This window comes from Palaemon carinicauda, chromosome 9 (genome assembly GCF_036898095.1).
Source record: "Palaemon carinicauda isolate YSFRI2023 chromosome 9, ASM3689809v2, whole genome shotgun sequence".
NCBI lineage: Eukaryota > Metazoa > Arthropoda > Malacostraca > Decapoda > Palaemonidae > Palaemon > Palaemon carinicauda.
The window spans coordinates 157,796,920-157,816,919 of NC_090733.1; the positions used below are offsets into that span (position 1 = coordinate 157,796,920).

General features: G+C 37.4%; 1 protein-coding gene across 1 annotated transcript; it reads left to right on the forward strand.

The window, feature by feature from the left end:
• The first annotated feature begins 3,048 nt into the window (after positions 1 to 3,048).
• Positions 3,049 to 11,608, forward strand: LOC137647302 (mucin-2-like). Its single transcript, XM_068380694.1, has 3 exons — positions 3,049 to 3,422; positions 3,709 to 8,351; positions 10,084 to 11,608. The coding sequence occupies exons 1-3, from the start codon at positions 3,172 to 3,174 to the stop codon at positions 10,542 to 10,544; spliced, it is 5,355 nt and encodes a 1,784-aa protein (XP_068236795.1). The 5' UTR covers positions 3,049 to 3,171; the 3' UTR covers positions 10,545 to 11,608.
• Positions 11,609 to 20,000: the final 8,392 nt, after the last annotated feature.

The window sequence follows — 20,000 nt, forward strand, 5'->3', positions numbered from 1 at the left end:
ACATTTTCCCATAAATATCGTATAGCAACTCAAATATTTTTCACTACATATTCATGTTATTATTTTACTTTGATTTTTCACGCAGGAAGTCTGGGATACAGCCAAAAGGATTTCCTGCGTCTGGAAAGGAAGTTACAAGAAAGCTGTCAACTTCCAACCACTTCAGGTTTCTATGCTGGATGTAGTGCAGACCCAGTTCGAGGGAAACAATGTCAAATGCTGGATGGATATCCAGAGGGGAACTTATCCTAATGTGAGTTTTATTGTTATCTGCTTTATTTACCCAGACAAATGGCTGACATGACAAAGATGGATACTGGGTCAGTTTTTCCTGGTCATCAACAGTAGTAATGATACATCCTCATCCTGTCTTATGTCTGCTCCTTTTTTTATCTAATTTGTTGTTTTCATTATATCTATTTCTGCCTTGTTATAACCATACTAAACATTTATCATTATCTGACCTTTTTAACTGCCGACATGTGCTATTCTATTCAAGAAAAATTTTTGCTTACTGTTTTGGAAAGAGCAGCCAATTCATCAAGTACAAATAATGTATTCATACAAAACGATACAGCATCGCTAACATCACGTTTTCTGCAATTTTATCTTCAAGACGAAGCCGATGGACGGTATCTTGCGCATAGGCGAGCCATTGACTGTGATGGTGTACCTCAAAGAGGATGGCCAAAAACTAGATATAGCAGTGAGAGATTGCTGGGCTTATGGAGAACCCGAGTTTGAGGATCCAGCCACTCCTAACCTCCAATTAACGGCTAATGATGGGTGTCCTTCGTAAGTATTCAGTTGAAGTTGCAATTATGAAGTATACAGCAGGGTTGTATATTATCATCTAAAGAAAAAAGAATAAACAGATCAGGCATATTCACGTCATTTTCAGGACCATTCAAGAGTAAACATACTCTACCACTGACCCAATTGTTATTTAATTTTTTTTTTCTAAAGTATGTTTTATTTACATTTTGAGCTTATTTGTTTAGTTTTAGGATCATTCGATTTTGCTTGATTCTAATTCCATGAGAAGAAAGGTACAATAATTTATGTCACTATAACTTTTGATGTACATTTTGTTAGCCACTAGGCTACAGTATACATATACTTATATGGCTGAGGGAGGCCTTGACATATTTACAATTATCTCCTATTCTTAATTAGTTAAACTATAATTTTACTGTTCTTCTAACCAACCAAATCTCCGACTACCTTTCCTTCAATATAAAATTTTCTTAAATTTATATATATTTAACTTTTCTTTTTTTGATTGAATTCTTTAATCAAGTTTACCAGCTAATATATCTTTCGTGATAATTATTTGTAATCCAATCTGTTTAATTCACTCACTCTATCCACATCAAGAATATCTTAATTTCTCAATGTAAGGCTTATTGGCATGAAGTAGTTCTTGGACATCCATTCAATGTGCACAAAGTTTTAACTTTATCTAAGACATCATGACTTACCAGTCCCTTCTTTGGTTAATAAACCCAGTCAATATTTTCATATTAATTTAAAACGCAAACTTACAACGGAACAATTCCACCTTATTTATTACCAGCCAATTCAATTTTATAATTCCCTAACAGTGCACTACTTTTCCACATGAAATTCTAGAACATGAATGGATTTTCTTATAATACAATAGAAATACTGTAATTTTTGCTAATAAATTTACCAAGTAGCTATTCAAAATGAAACACTTATCTTCATTATGACTTATTACCCTATCAACAACCTCTTGTCGTGATACTTCATGGCCGATTTTATTACTATTGCGGAAATTGAACATAAGTGCTAACTCATCACTAGGCTTAATGCTTAATCTGACATGACCTTCAGATATAAAGTTACACACAATAAAATTTTTGTGGATATTTTTTTACAGACGAATGAAGCTGATGCACTTTTGGGCAAGAACCTATGATACCTTCGACACAGGTGCATCCCTTATTGCATACACCAATATGTCTGCTTTCAAGTTCCCTGACCGTATGCAAGTTTTCCTTACATGCAACGTAGAGGTACACCTTGAATATCATTAGTATTACTAGTTAGCAAAAAAAAAATATCAAGCTAGATGAAATATTAAGTTACCATAAACTCGTTACACTGTAAAAAGTAACGGATTAACAATATTCTCGTAGTTTAGAATAGAAAATGCTATAATGAAAAATCGAAAATATCAATTAATTTTAATATAAATTAAAATAATTTTGCAGATATGCACAGACAAATGTGAAAATCGATGCCTTGGGGAACCTAGCGAACCAGTTACATTTACAGCAGATTACAATGTAATTAGAGTGACAACTCCGCTCACAACCATCAAGCCCCCACCACCTCCACCATTATGTAAACCAGGTTCAAAAGACCCAAGATGCAATGCAGGATCTAATTGTTATCCTGGGTCTCCTAATCCTCTTTGCAAACCCAAACCAACATGTTACGAAGGGTCAACTGATCCTGCATGCACAACTTCAACAACTCAATTCACATGCAATCCAGGATCAAAAGATCCGCGATGCGTCCCTGCTACACCAGGGCCTTTTATTTGCAAACCAGGGTCATATGATTCACGCTGTATTAAGCCATCAACTTCAGAACCAATTCTATGTCTTCCTGGATCTAAGGATCCAAGATGTACAGGTACAACATTCAGATGTTTACCTGGTTCAACAGATCCTAGGTGTCCTCAACCTGTGACTGCACCAGCACCACTCAGATGTTTCCCTGGCTCAACAGACTCAAGGTGCCCTAAACCTACTACCCGCCGCCCTGCTACTACTAAAACTACTCCATTCGGATGCTTCCCTGGTTCAACAGATCCTAGGTGCCCTCAACCTGTGACTACACCAGCACCATTCAGATGCTTCCCTGGCTCAACAGACTCAAGGTGCCCTAAACCTACTACCCGCCGCCCTGCTACTACTAAAACAACTCCATTCAAATGCTTCCCTGGTTCAACAGATCCTAGGTGCCCTCAGCCTGTGACTACACCAGCACCATTCAGATGCTTCCCTGGCTCAACAGACTCAAGGTGCCCTAAACCTACTACCCGCCGCCCTGCTACTACTAAAACAACTCCATTCAGATGCTTCCCTGGTTCAACAGATCCTACGTGCCCTCACCTGTGACTACACCAGCACCATTCAGATGCTTCCCTGGCTCAACAGACCAAGGTGCCCTAAACCTACTACCCGCCGCCCTGCTACTACTAAAACAACTCCATTCAGATGCTTCCCTGGTTCAACAGATCCTAGGTGCCCTAAACCTGTGACTACACCAGCACCATTCAGATGTTTCCCTGGCTCAACAGACCCAAGGTGCCCAGAACCTACAACTCGTCGTCCTCCAGCTACTCAAACAACTACATTCAGATGCTTACCTGGTTCAACAGATCCTAGGTGCCCTCAACCTGTGACTACACCAGCAACATTCAGATGCTTCCCTGGCTCAACAGACCCAAGGTGCCCTAAACCTACTACCGCCGTCCTGCTACTACTAAAACAACTCCATTCAGATGCTTTCCTGGTTCAACAGATCCTAGGTGCCCTCAGCCTCCGACTACACCAGCACCATTCAGATGCTTCCCTGGCTCAACAGACCCAAGGTGCCCTAAACCTTCTACTCGTCGTCCTCCTACTGCTCAACCAACTCCATTCAGATGCTTCCTGGTTCAACAGATCCTAGGTGCCCTCAGATTACGACTACACCAGCACCATTCAGATGCTTCCCTGGCTCACCGGACGCAAGGTGCCCTCAAACAACTACTCGTCGTCCTCCCACTACTCAAACAACTCTATTCAGATGCTTCCCTGGTTCAAACGATCCTAGGTGCCCTCCACCTGAAACTACACCAGCACCATTCAGATGCTTCCCTGGCTCAACAGACTCAAGATGCCCTCAAACAACTACCCGTCGTCCTCCCACTACTCAAACAACTCCATTCAAATGCTTCCCTGGTTCAAACGATCCTAGGTGCCCTCCACCTGCAACTACACCAGCACCATTCAGATGCTTCCCTGGCTCAACAGACTCAAGATGCCCTCAAACAACTCCATTCAGATGCTTCCCTGGCTCAACAGACTCAAGATGCCCTCAAACAACTACCCGTCGTCCTCCTACTACCGAAACAACTCCATTCAGATGCTTCCCTGGTTCAAACGATCCTAGGTGCCCTCAACCTGTGACTACACCAGCACCATTCAGATGCTTCCCTGGCTCAACAGACGCAAGGTGCCCTCAGACAACTACTCGTCGTCCTCCTACTACTCAAACAACTACATTTAGATGTTTCCCCGGTTCAACAGATCCTAGGTGCCCTCCACCTGTGACTACACCATTGAGATGCTTCCCTGGCTCAACAGACTCAAGTTGTCCTAAACCTACAACTCGTCGTCCTCCTACTACTCAAACAACTCCATTCAGCTGTTTACCTGGTTCAACAGATCCTAGGTGCCCTCAACCTGTGACTACACCAGCACCACTCAGATGCCTTCCTGGGTCCATAGACGCGAGATGCCCTCAGGTTACTACTCGCCGTCCTCCTACTACATCAACTCCATTCAGATGTTTACCTGGTTCAACAGATCCTAGGTGCCCTCAGCCTACGACTACACCAGCACCATTCAGATGCTTCCCTGGCTCAACAGACTCAAGGTGCCCTAAACCTACTACTCGTCGTCCTCCTACCCCTCAAACAACTCCATTCAGATGCTTACCTGGTTCAACAGATACTAGGTGCCCTAAACCTGTGACTACACCAGCACCACTCAGATGCCTTCCTGGGTCAACAGACGCGAGATGCCCTCAGGTTACTACTCGCCGTCCTCCTACTACAACACCAACTCCATTCAGATGTTTAGCTGGTTCAACAGATCCTAGGTGCCCACAGCCTACGACTACACCAGCACCATTTAGATGCTTCCCTGGCTCAACAGACTCAAGGTGCCCTAAACCTACTACTCGTCGTCCTCCTACCCCTCAAACAACTCCATTCAGATGCTTACCTGGTTCAACAGATACTAGGTGCCCTCCACCTGTGACTACACCAGCACCACTCAGATGCCTTCCTGGGTCAACAGACGCGAGATGCCCTCAGGTTACTACTCGCCGTCCTCCTACTACAACATCAACTCCATTCAGATGTTTACCTGGTTCAACAGATCCTAGGTGCCCTCAGCCTACGACTACACCAGCACCATTCAGATGCTTCCCTGGCTCGACAGACTCAAGGTGCCCTAAACCTACTACTCGTCGTCCTCCTACCCCTCAAACAACTCCATTCAGATGCTTACCTGGTTCAACAGATACTAGGTGCCCTCCACCTGTGACTACACCAGCACCATTCAGATGCCTTCCTGGGTCAACAGACGCGAGATGCCCTCAGGTTACTACTCGCCGTCCTCCTACTACAACATCAACTCCATTCAGATGTTTACCTGGTTCAACAGATCCTAGGTGCCCTCAGCCTACGACCACACCAGCACCATTCAGATGCTTCCCTGGCTCAACAGACTCAAGGTGCCCTAAACCTACTACTCGTCGTCCTCCTACCCCTCAAACAACTCCATTCAGATGCTTCCCTGGTTCAAATGATCCTAGGTGCCTTCCACCTGGAACTACACCAGCACCATTCAGATGCTTCCCTGGCTCAACAGACTCAAGGTGCCCACAGACAACTACCCGTCGTCCTCCCATTACTGAAACACCTCCATTTAGATGTTTCCCCGGTACAACAGATCCTAGGTGCCCTCCAACTGTGACTACACCAGCACCATTCAGATGCTTCCCTGGCTCAACGGACCCAAGGTGCCCACAGACAACTACCCGTCGTCCTCCTATTACTGAAACAACTCCATTTAGATGTTTCCCCGGTACAACAGATCCTAGGTGCCCTCCAACTGTGACTACACCAGCACCATTCAGATGCTTCCCTGGCTCAACAGACTCAAGGTGCCCACAGACAACTACCCGTCGTCCTATTACTGAAACAACTCCATTTAGATGTTTCCCCGGTACAACAGATCCTAGGTGCCCTCCAACTGTGACTACACCAACACCATTCAGATGCTTCCCTGGCTCAACAGACCCAAGGTGCCCACAGACAACTACCCGTCGTCCTCCTATTACTGAAACAACTCCATTTAGATGTTTCCCCGGTACAACAGATCCTAGGTGCCCTCCACCTAAAACTACACCAGCACCATTCAGATGCTTCCCTGGCTCAACAGACTCAAGGTGCCCACAGACAACTACCCGTCGTCCTATTACTGAAACAACTCCATTTAGATGTTTCCCCGGTACAACAGATCCTAGGTGCCCTCAGCCTACGACTACACCAGCACCATTCAGATGCTTCCCGGGCTCAACAGACTCAAGGTGCCCACAGACAACTACCCGTCGTCCTATTACTGAAACAACTCCATTTAGATGTTTCCCCGGTACAACAGATCCTAGGTGCCCTCAGCCTACGACTACACCAGCACCATTCAGATGCTTCCCTGGCTCAACAGACTCAAGGTGCCCACAGACAACTACCCGTCGTCCTATTACTGAAACAACTGCATTTAGATGTTTCCCTGGTACAACAGATCCTAGGTGCCCTCAGCCTACGACTACACCAGCACCATTCAGATGCTTCCCTGGCTCAACAGACTCAAGGTGCCCACAGACAACTACCCGTCGTCCTATTACTGAAACAACTCCATTTAGATGTTTCCCCGGTACAACAGATCCTAGGTGCCCTCAGCCTACGACTACACCAGCCCCATTCAGATGCTTCCCTGGCTCAATAGACTCAAGGTGCCCACAGACAACTACCCGTCGTCCTATTACTGAAACAACTCCATTTAGATGTTTCCCTGGTACAACAGATCCTAGGTGCCCTCAGCCTACGACTACACCAGCACCATTCAGATGCTTCCCTGGCTCAACGGACCCAAGGTGCCCACAGACAACTACCCGTCGTCCTCCTATTACTGAAACAACTCCATTTAGATGTTTCCCCGGTACAACAGATCCTAGGTGCCCTCCACCTAAAACTACACCAGCACCATTCAGATGCTTCCCTGGCTCAACAGACTCAAGGTGCCCACAGACAACTACCCGTCGTCCTATTACTGAAACAACTCCATTTAGATGTTTCCCCGGTACAACAGATCCTAGGTGCCCTCAGCCTACGACTACACCAGCACCATTCAGATGCTTCCCTGGCTCAACGGACCCAAGGTGCCCACAGACAACTACCCGTCGTCCTCCTATTACTGAAACAACTCCATTTAGATGTTTCCCCGGTACAACAGATCCTAGGTGCCCTCCAACTGTGACTACACCAGTACCATTCAGATGCTTCCCTGGCTCAACAGACTCAAGGTGCCCACAGACAACTACCCGTCGTCCTATTACTGAAACAACTCCATTTAGATGTTTCCCCGGTTCTACCAATCCTAGGTGCCCTCCACCTGTGACAACACCATTCAGATGCTTCCCTGGCTCAACAGATGCAAGGTGCCCTCAGACGACTACCCGTCGTCCTCCTACCACTCAAACCACTCAATTCAGATGTTTCCCTGGTTCAACAGATCCTAGGTGCTCTTCACCCCCAACTACACCAGAACCATTCAGATGCTTCCCTGGCTCAACAGACTCAAGATGCCCTCAAACAACTACCCGTCGACCTCCTACTACTCAAACAACTCCATTTAGATGTTTCCCTGGTTCAACAGATCCTAGGTGCCCTTCACCCCCGACTACACCAGAACCATTCAGATGCTTCCCTGGCTCAACAGACTCAAGGTGCCCTCAGACGACTACCCGTCGTCCTCCTATTACTCAAACAACTCCATTCACATGCTTCCCAGGTTCAACAGATCCTAGGTGCCCTCAGCCTGTGACTACACCAGCACCATTCAGATGCTTCCCTGGCTCAACAGACTCAAGGTGCCCTCAGACGACTACGCGCCGTCCTCCTACTACTCAAACAACTCCATTCAAATGCTTCCCAGGTTCAACAGATCCTAGGTGCCCTCAGCCTGTGACTACACCAGTACCCTTTGCTTGTGTTCTAGGGTCTAGAGATCCACGTTGCCCACAGCCACAATCTACAACGACAAAGCAACCAACTACCAGCTTTGTTTGCATTCCAGGGTCTAAGGATCCTAGGTGTATTCAAACTACTCGTCCTATTACCAGATTCACAACACCATCGACTCCTAAACCTACTACCCAAATTTCTGATGGTTCTGGAAGTAAGCCAGTCACAACCAAGATGCCAGGAAAGGACCAAGATTTCCATGGAGACAAAGACCCAAAATACCACGCTTTCCATGCATGTGAGTACAGTATGAATGAAATCTTCAATTATTTAAAGTAAGAAAAAAACAAATAGTACTAAATACCAATAATGCCATCACCTGAAATTCTTTATGACATCCTTATTCTATTCAATACCTTAATTCTGTAGTTGCTCTGATTAAAAGAAAGCTGGTATTTTAGTTTCTACTCACATATATCATAAAGCATTTTAACACCATTAGTATATGACAATATTCATTAAAAAGATTGACTGAATATTCAATATATGCACACACATATATATCTTGTTTTTACAACTCTCAATTTCAATTTTTTCATCTATAGTTTAGCCTCATACAGGTCATGTACATATGTTGGAAATGCTCACTGCATTAACACAACTTCACATGCCTAAGATATAATCTTTTTCTAATATATTTTATAAGATTTAAGCGTTCAATAATATTTTCATCACCTTTGCTTTATATAGGAAACTCGCCTGTTCTCCTTACATAGCTTTAAATGCTTCTTTTTTATCCAGTAACTACAATCTATCTACTTTTTTTTTACCTACAACAACGACGATCTCACACACACAGTTGGTGTGAGTTCATCGAATAGATCCCTTAAGCCTCATTGAGTTCTTCCTAATAGAAGGAAAGTACACCGGGTAGCAGTAACATTAAGGGGTTAGAAAATATGGAAAAAAAAATAGTAAACTTGTAAAAGAAGTCACATAACAAAAGGATGAACATAAAGCTACATAAAAGAAAGAGCCGGTGAGTTATCAAAACTGGTCTTCTATCAGAAGTAAAGGAAGTCCTGTGTTGAGATGTAACGTATTTTAAACAGATGTACAAGACCTACAGGATCAAAGCGAGGGATAAAAAAAAATTAATGCATTAAAACAAGTCTAATAATAAAAGTGGAAATAAATGTAGGTATAGAATTAAAAGCTAATAGAGAAACTCTACGATTGTTTTGTTAAGATTTATCATGATAAGAGAGAGGCTAAGAAGAATGATTTTTACGATCAAAGACAATACAGAAAATAAAAGATTATAAAGGCAACATTGTTCATTATAAATCCTGAATTTTTTGGGGGGTGGATATAGAGATAGCAAACTGCCTGTTCATGGGAAAAGTATGGGGATGCATGAAGGGCGATTATGTAGTATAAGGTAAAGGTAAAACTCTGTAGTGGTTATGAACTTCAAACAAGTGTCTTCCGATATGAAATGTTGAAAGTGTAACATTATGCAGTAATGACAGTGACTAGTTTGGTCCAAGAATGCAAGTCAAATATTGCTGTATAGCAAAATGTTTCTGGGGAATTTCAATACAATGAAAATGTGATGAAAAAAGAAGGCAAACTTAAATTTCATAAGAAAAACGTCATGGAATGGGAGAAAGACTTCTGATGGGAATGAGGATTGGTTACTGTGCATTTGAGATAAATGAGATAATTAAAAGGAACTCCAATGGTATAAGTGTTTGTAAAGAAGCTAAGAGAATTCAATGTATGCAGCAGTATTGCTATGACGACTAATAGAAAACAAGAAGTTGGTTGAAACAAAGTTAGTGCCTTTAGGATTTGTAGGTATACATTAGGAACAAGGGTTAGGAACGATTGCATAATGAAAAATAAGTGTCACAGTACTGAAAGAGTGACTTGAGTAAAGGGTGCTCAGCAAAATGAGTGGAAGTGAAGAGTACGAAGGAACCTGGCAACAATATAATATCTTAATTACTTATTTCTTCCACTTTCAGGGCTTTACCAGCCTCCTCCTCGTCCTAGGAGCCACGTGGGTCGACGCTCTGTGACAAGCCCTGAAACCTTGATGGTGAATGTTGGAGTTCAACAACTAGTAAGCGACCCAGAGTCCAAGACGGGCAAAATCACAGTGGATCTTGACGGAGATAATCTCTTCTTGGAAATCGCCGAGTCAAGCCGAGTCATCTTGCCTCTAAAGGAAGCACTGCCTATGATAGAAGACGTAGCCCTCACTTACGGAGAAGAGATAGAAAATCTTAGGGTGAAAAGAAATAGTGAAGCGCAGGAATTCACAGAGCCAAAGAGTCCATCACGAATACCTTTCTCTCCTTTATTGGTGGCATCGGCTCTTCTGCTAGCGCTCGTGGCTATTGCCGCAATAACAGTCGTCACAGCAGTTCGAAAGCTCCCTACCCGCAGGTCAGAAGAGGGGCCTGCCCTTGTTTATAGTGCATAATAGGGGTGCGTGACAAAAAAAAATGATATATTTTTCTACATATTGAACGTTGAAATGTTGCATATTGATACGTGTATTCACGAGCGTTCAATCTATTAAAAAAATATTTTAATTGCTATGTAAATCATTATTGCTATTCGATGTCTTTGAGCGGGCTCAAAGACATCCAGTGACTAAATAACTAAAATACGTTATCTTTGAATGTCTATAATTAGAATGTGTTATTCTTTGAACCGACAAAATAAAAAAGAAATATATTTAACAGACTATCACATGGCATTTCGATTCTGAAATTGAAAACATAGTCCTAAAATTATCAAGTTTTGGTAATTCAGTTTCTTTTAAACAAATTTCCTTGCAATTGTCAGCTGGCTGATTAAATTGCGGGGATATATTTGTTTCTAAGAGTAAAATTTCGTATAATCAATGATTTATTATTTTGGAACTGTGATCAAATGAGCGTTGCTTGGTAGCCTAAAATAGTTGGTTGAATATTATGTCTTACCAAGAAAACTCCACCACTCAGTTAATAACTTCTTCACTCAATATTGCCAGTGGCCATTATGGTTTACTGATTCCCACCATTTTCTAATTTCTTTAGTACATATTGGCTATCCTTTCAGTCACTCCCTACGATTTTTTTTCTCTCTCTCTCTCTCTCTCTCTCTCTCTCTCTCTCTCTCTCTCTCTCTCTCTCTCTCTCTCTCTCTCTCTCTCTCTCTCTGAAGTAATTGTAAAGAAATATAAATGATGTAATTTCTACTTTCCGCATTTTGGATCAAATTGTCATAAATATTACATTTCTTATATTTCCCATGGTTATCCATTACTTGTCAAAACATATAGGGAATTCTTCTTATTAACAATAAAGTATCAGGCATTTCGTTGGTCATAATGAAATTACATCTGTCTTGAATTATTATCTTCATTGTACTGTACGGTTTAAAAACATTACTGGAGTAAAAGTAGATATTACAGTAGTAAACATGGTGCATTACTTGATATTTAGTCTAGGGTTGTTTGAAAACATTAGAAACTATGAAATTACACACACACACACACACACACACACACATATATATATATATATATATATATATATATATATATATATATATATATATATATATATATATAAACATATATATATAACATATATATACATATACAGTATATATATATACGCATACGTATATATATATATATTTATATATATGCATACGTATATATATATGTATACACACACACACACACACATATATATATATATATATATATATATATATATATATATATATATATATATATATATATATATATATATATATATAGATATATATATATATATACACACGTCGAACGTCGACATATGCAGGTGTCTCTGAGTTTGTACGTGTGACTGAGTAAGTTTGTATAAAGAAGTGTAGTGTAAATAGGAATACTGTTGGTAAACACCAATGGTAAATAACTCTTATCGCTTTATATGTACTGTACATTGATAACTTTTGTATTGGAGAAGCAACTAATAAAGAGCTGAATAAATCGTTTATTTCATTTCAAAACAATTGCATTCATCGTCTTCATTGCCGGTCTCCATCACGTTCACGTCTTCATCTGCTGAATGAAGGACATCCATTGAGCAGAAAACTTGAACATGAACCATTTCATATCACAGCACAAAGGCTAAACAACAACGCATCAATCCCATACCATACATAACCTGTGCTGTTTACCCATCTTGTTCCAAACTTCACACTGACTGAACACTGAGGTCCTTCCATTGAAATTAATTTATCCAACAACCTTTTGGTCTCTCCTTACCTTCCCTCTTCTCGGAGATTACTGGCTGAAAAATTTCGCCAGCTTATGGTTCTCCGCTCTCATAAAATGTCCAACACCACCTTTTAACAATCACACAAGTTTGCTCACTCTAATCAACCTGTATGTAATATATAACCATATTAAAGATTCAGTTTTAAATTCTCAAATAGTATCTGTATTCTTAGGAATGGAGATTGAATCCATTTCCTAGTAGAGAAGTGTGTAAAACGTACAAATTTCAATCTTTTGATGTATGGTGTACGCACAACTGAATAAAAGAAAACTAGATTTGCTAATAAGAGTTTACCTTCGTCACAAATGAGTTATGTGCTCTGATGTTTCTCAGATACTTATGTCTAATCATTACCAAATATGTGTATGCTTGTTCACTCTGTAACTTAGCATGTATAAGGAAAATTTCTTTCAGTATGTGTTAATCCTTTAGAAAAAAAGCCTCAAAATAAAGATGCAAGTGTAACACACATTAGCTACCACCGCTAGTCATTCAATCGGCAAATTTCACCGAAATATGGTCTGACTAATATATATAAGAGAAGTTTTCAGAAAATGATCGAAAACTATTAGCACGGAAGCCACTTGCTGTCTCATCTGCAAACATGCCTACTGAAAACAGAGATGGTGAAATCCCTACACAAATTCTCCATGAATAAGGTGCTATCAACCCAACCATGGCTAATAGTGAAGCACCATGCAAACTTTTGCTGGGTCGGAGTTCAATCATCAGTCCAAGATGTAAAGAATACATATTCTAATAGACATCGCATCAGTCCCTCTAGCTGAAAAGACATAACAATGCTTGCTGGGAGTCAAGAAAAATGGTAGAGGAGCTAATCAACAACACAACATAAAAACAAGACACTAAAATGCTGTGGATTTCGACACAACCCATTATAAAAGGGAGAACCATTTGATGTGTATAAATGTACATGTCCTAATAAACATACCAACTGAGTTCACGTACACAAAGTATATTAATCATCAAAAGAGTGTTTACTTTGTAACTTGATTTAGTTCTTCCTAGTTTTCTAATCATTTCAAAAACAAAATAATGGATTTTAGTGGACATCATCTCAAAGAACCTTAGCAATATGAACAATAAAGTAGCTTAGTTCTTCAATTTTCATGCTGTAATAATAGGAAAGTACCACCTAGAATATGTAAAAGAATAACATTATGGTTAAAGACATTTTAGAAGTTACTTAAGGGGATGAAAAATAAACAAATAAAGGTAGACATATTCAAGAATAAAAATGGCTATTCAGTCATTGTCTCCAAGGATCTTAGCATAAGACCTTCATTTTTCTTGATGTCCAACAGGTCATACTGTCATACGAAACAGCGTGAAAGGGTTTTTATTGCTGCAGGCTTAGTTCTAACATTGTGAGAGTTAGCAATAGAAAGATACTGGTGGAATTACATTAAAAATATATTTTAGGCAAGGGAACTAATAATCTAAAAATCATAACAATTAACAATAAAAATTATCCAAGAATTCAATTATTGAAAAAACTAAAATGGAGTTTCATATGTGAATTTAGATGTAACTAAAAGATAATTCAAAACCATATGTAACTAAATTTCAAATACTTAACAAAAGTGAACCTTCGTAAACTCCATTGCTCATGTGTCACGTGTATATAAATATTTAAAATTCATTCAATTTCAGTATTTTTCAAAATATATTTTCTTAGCAATATACGACTTGAGAATAATCATTACTTCATCCAAAATACTGATATCCTTAATGTTAAAAATTGTTCGACAGTAAATCTAGAATTATAATAATCCAAAAAATATAACACATGAATAATACGCGTGTATACTGTATAAACTAATTACATTTATAACTGAAAAAATGTGACCAAGAATTTCTTTCTTTCTCTCTCCTTATATATATATATATATATATATATATATATATATATATATATATATATATATATATATATATATATATATATATATATATATATATGAGAGAGATTACAATAAATATAAAGGCATTAATAGCAAGAAATAAAACTAGCAATCTTTGGGCGAGGGTGATCAATCCCACTCCTGAAAAAAGTTTCTTCTTAAAATTTACATTCGCATCTCTTGTTAAATCAAATCTCACGCTGCCAGTCACGATAACCACATAATACGTGCAAAACATTTTCCGAAATTCTACTGATTAACAAATGTAAACACAGGCCCCCATAACAATTTGCTTTCGGATGAAAAAATGCATATTGGCTAAATTTTCATGTGGGAAAGAATAAGTAAAACATTACCTCTTTAAAGGAGATGAAACACTCATAAAACAGATATTTTGTAAAAGTTATGAAATTGTTAGGAAAATCTAACGATACATAAACAAGAATTTTATTTCTTTTCTAAATGTGATTAATTTTTAATATAATAAGGTCATTCGTGACCAAATATGCTTAGATCATTTTACAATCATTCTCAATATATATATATATGCACACACACACACACACACACATATATATATATATATATATATATATATATATATATATATATATATATATATATATATATACACACACACACATACATACATACATACATACATACATACATACATACATAAACATATGAATGGTGTGTGTGTGTGTGGTTGTTGATATCCACAAATATACATGACGTAATCTCAAAAAACATTTCATAATTGAACATTATATTTTTTAACTTTCCTTTGATAATAATATTATGAATCTCTTGTGGAGTAAGTTGCGGTATAATAAATATTAAGAGAACGAATAATATTTAATCGAGTTTTTAGTGGGGTTAAAGACTAAAAACCAACAGTGTAAAATTCATCTTTTTTCTACTTTCCTCTGAGAAGATGCCAAGATAATTCAAATGTATGACCCACGATTTGAATTTCTTTGTCCTTTTTCGTGTCACGGGGTCACCACGAAAGGTTGATAGGTCATCTCCATCGGGCTAAAAATTGCTTTACTTGTAGCTCTCCTTGACTGAGTCTTCTGTCCCACCAATTCCTCTCTCTTTTCGATTTTTTTTCTTGGTCTTTCTCAACACCCTTTAACGGACCTCACTTAAGTAGTTGCTCATTGCAATTCGAACTTAACGTTTGGTCAACTCAAAGCCAAATCATACCGAGAAAGATATATTCACCTCACTCAGCCTCACGTTTTTATAACAGCAAACTTCAGAAATCAAGAGTAAATAAAAAGTTCTATTTCTTAGAAGAAAGTTAAATCTTTTCCCAATCACGGATAAGTTAATCATAAAGTGAAAAGTAACATCTTCAATGTTTTAGACTAAAACACGTAGTTCTTTTCTTTTTTTTTTCTTCACACGAAAGTCCTTCCTCACGATTCATCATTTCCTCACTAATCTATTGTTTCACGATTAACTTTATGCATTTCACAGGTGTATGAGGTTCCTGAATTTTATGATATATATACATACTATATATATATATATATATATATATATATATATATATATATATATATATATATATATATATATATATATATATATACATACATATCTTACCTTCAACTGTAATCGATCATTTTAACATATTTCTTTAAAAGGGCACATAAAATAAACTAAGGAAATATAAATAAATTACTATATTTCGACTAATAAACATTTTACTTTACACTAAAGATGGCCAATGTGTATTGGTCGAAATATAGTGATTTATTTATATATTTTCTTTGTTTCTTTTATGGACGTTCTTGAAGAAACACACACACACACATATATACACACACACACACACACACACACACACACATATATATATATATATATATATATATATATATATATATATATATATGTGTGTGTGTGTGTGTGTGTGTGTGTGTGTGTGTGTGTGAGTGTGTTTTTGTGTGGAACCTTGGGACATTCTGCAACTTACGTTCTCATACGTTATCATTTTACTTTCAGTTTTTCTGTAGGGTTGATACTTTGTTCATCTCTCTCTCTCTCTCTCTCTCTCTCTCTCTCTCTCTCTCTCTCTCTCTCTGTGACAACTATTCCACGGCATATATAGTAGGTATTGAGTTTACAACATACTAGCATCAACACAGTCTATCAACATTTGCGGAACACTATTGCCTAACAATCAAAAGCAGTGATATTTAGTGAGTCAATCATCCTTTATCCCTTTGTTATCCGTTTAATCTGAAGCATGTCCCAAAAATTATGCTAGTCTAAAACTTAAAACCATAATAATCATGCAAATCTATGGCCAAACTAGATGCAATGTGATATGGAAGAAATTTGTTTCTACGCACGCATGCATAGAAAGACCATGGACAGACATAAGCGGAAGGGTATGTCCGAGGCCTTTGTTCTGCTGTGGCTGATGATTGATATATATATATATATGTATATATATATATATATATATATATATATATATATATATATATATATATATATATATATATATATATATTCATACATGTGTTTATACCAATATACAAGTGTACAAGGTTTTTTTTTTCTTACTATCCCATTTGTTGATAAGATGTTCCTTTCTTTTGTTTAATTAATGTTACATTTTTACATATTGACGTCTTTCACCTGAAAATTAAAATGCGCGGAAGTGATAGGCAATAGAAACTTTCATCATTTTCTACTGACTCTTACAATACAAGCATCTATCTTTCTATGTAGCTATGTATACACACACAAATATATATATGTATATGTATATATATATATATATATATATATATATATATATATATATATATATATATATATGTATATATACATATATATATATATATATATATATATATATATATATGTATATATATACATATATATATATATATATATATATAAATATATATATATATATATATATATATATATATATATATATATATATATATATATATATATATATATATATATAACAACAACAACAACTGCAGTAGTCGTTTCTAGTCCACTGCACGGGTAATGCCTCAGCTATGTCTATATTCATGTCTGGGGCTTGCCCAGTTTTCATCACCAACCTGGCCAGTGCTGATTGGTGATGGTGGGAGACTTTTCTTTGAGCACTCACCGCAAACCAACCTAGTATGGGTGTCCCTGACTAGCGCAGCTTTGCTTATACACAAGATTCACCCGGTCCCCGTTAAGGTATCCCCACTCATAAAGAGAAATATTTCCTTATCATCAGCCAAAACTAGTGCACTGCCAGACAAAGACTGTAGAAATGTCCTTCCACTCGTGTTTATTTATGGTCTTTCTATGCCAGTCTATACCAGTAAAGTTTCTTAGTTAGTCAATCCCTCGTCTTCTCTTATTTTGCCAACTTTTGTAATCTCCAGGGGCAATTTGTTAGTCTTGTGTCCATCTATTATCTGTCATTCTCATTACATGTCCTGCCCTGTCAATTTATTTTTCTACAAGTTAGAATATCCTCTATTTCTATTTTTTTCTTGTATCCATGTTGCTCTTTTCCTGTCTCTCCGTGTTATTCCCATCATTATTATTTCCCCCATCTCTTTAAGTTGTAAATAGCTTATATTCTAAGGCTTTGGCTTTAGCAAAGTTCCAGGAGTCTGATAGGATCATCTTATTAAAGGCTTTCCTTTTCAAAGAAAGTGGCATTTTAATTTTCATAATCTATCTTTTTTTACCAAATGCTCACGATCCCATGCTCATCCATCTTTTGATTTCGGTCTCATGTCCTATGGAAATACTTACTGTCTGTCCCAAGAACGTACAGTATATTCATTAACAATATCTGGAGGTTCATCCATTACCTTTATTTGTTGTCTCTGCATTTTCATTGTACATTATCTAGTTTTAGTGATACTCATTTCCAGTCCTACAGTTCTGCTTTCTCTGTTCAAATCTTTTATCTTCTGCATTTCCTCCCATGATTCACTAAATAAAACTGTCATCTGCTAATCTTAGGTTGTTTTGGTATTCCCATTAATATCATTTCCTATATTTCCCAAAATATATATATACTGTATATATATATATATATATATATATATATATATATATATATATATATATATATATATATATATATATATATATATATATATATATATATATATATATATATATATATATATATTACATAACTTACCCTTCTTCTCATAGGCCCCCTTTGGAGTTTACTTTCCAACATTTCTTTCCCTTTCTTTTTCATTATACTTTTTTTAACCAAACCCAGTTTCGAGGTTTCGTAATTCTGAGATGAGCGTGATTTATTGGTGTTGCGCCATTACCCTCAACTAGTGGTTAAACGTCGAAATTGCAAGTAAAATTACTCCAAGTCATGAATCATCTATTCTGCATATAATCATGAAATTAGGATGATGATTGGAAAGGAATCCATAAATTACAGGTAACTGTTGATAAGAAATATGCAATGAGAAATATCCAGTTAGAGCCCAAAATATCTGTCTACTTCTCTCGTCAAAATTGTCAGTGTAAATAAATAATTCAAATTATCACTCAAGAATTGTAATCCGATCAAAATCACTCCTCTTTACAAAAGTTCCATATTTATAATGAATTTAAACTACGGGTGGGGCAAATAATGATTTCACTAATGCTCGAGAAAAAACACAGGGTTAATGTATTTACAAAATATGAGTAAATTCGAACTTAAGGCGTAATGGAAGACTAAGATTTTAAAATGAAAATAAGTAAAAATACTAATGAAATATACTAGTTTTCTTTAAAACTGATAAAACTAAAAGAAATATGCAGAGATCATAAATTTATAATAAGATGCGAATGAAGATTATGAAAGGAATTTCAACTAACAAAATCAAATTCAGAGAGAGAGAGAGATTTCAAAAGATGTATGCATTACTTTCTTCAAAAAACAGTATTTTAAAGAGAAAACATGACAGTGGTCATCCTCACTTAACGAGTCAGTTAAGATTATGACAGTGAAGGGAAACCAGAAAGTAGGGATAATGAATGTTGATATGGATGAAGGAAGAATTGGAATAGTTGATATTTGGGGAAAGGATTATACTAGTAGATTGAGAGAAATAGCGAATCACAGAATACCTCGCGCCAGCTTTTTTTTTATGGATTTGAATTGGATGTCGAAAGTATATATAATAGAAGATCAAATCCGTTGAAATAAATCATATGCAAAGCGTGCAAGACATAAAAATAAGGTGAACGCGGAAGAAAGGAGGAGAAATATAGAAATGGTCAATTGTTTAGCGTAGTTGAAGAAATTCATTATAACATTTTGAGACGTATCATTGTTGTAGAAAGTGATAGTATAAAATTTTGAAGTAATAGAATTGAGTAAAATGATAGAGACATCGATACCACAGAATTCAAAACTATACTTATGTAAAATTTAAAAGTTCAGGAAAGACTAAAATGCGTTCAAGATAGCGATGAATGTCAGCGGTTGTTTTTTGGTGTGCAATGTGCTATTAATGAGCTATTGTTGAAGAAGTTTCCTCTACATGTCGCCCATTCTTGTTTCAGCAAATCAAGAAGGTTATAGCAGTGATCATGTTTTATTTTTTTTTTTGGGGGGGGGGAATGGGGGAAAGTTTGCTCCTCTTAACACACACGGCTTGAAGTTGTATGTGTATATATACTGCATAC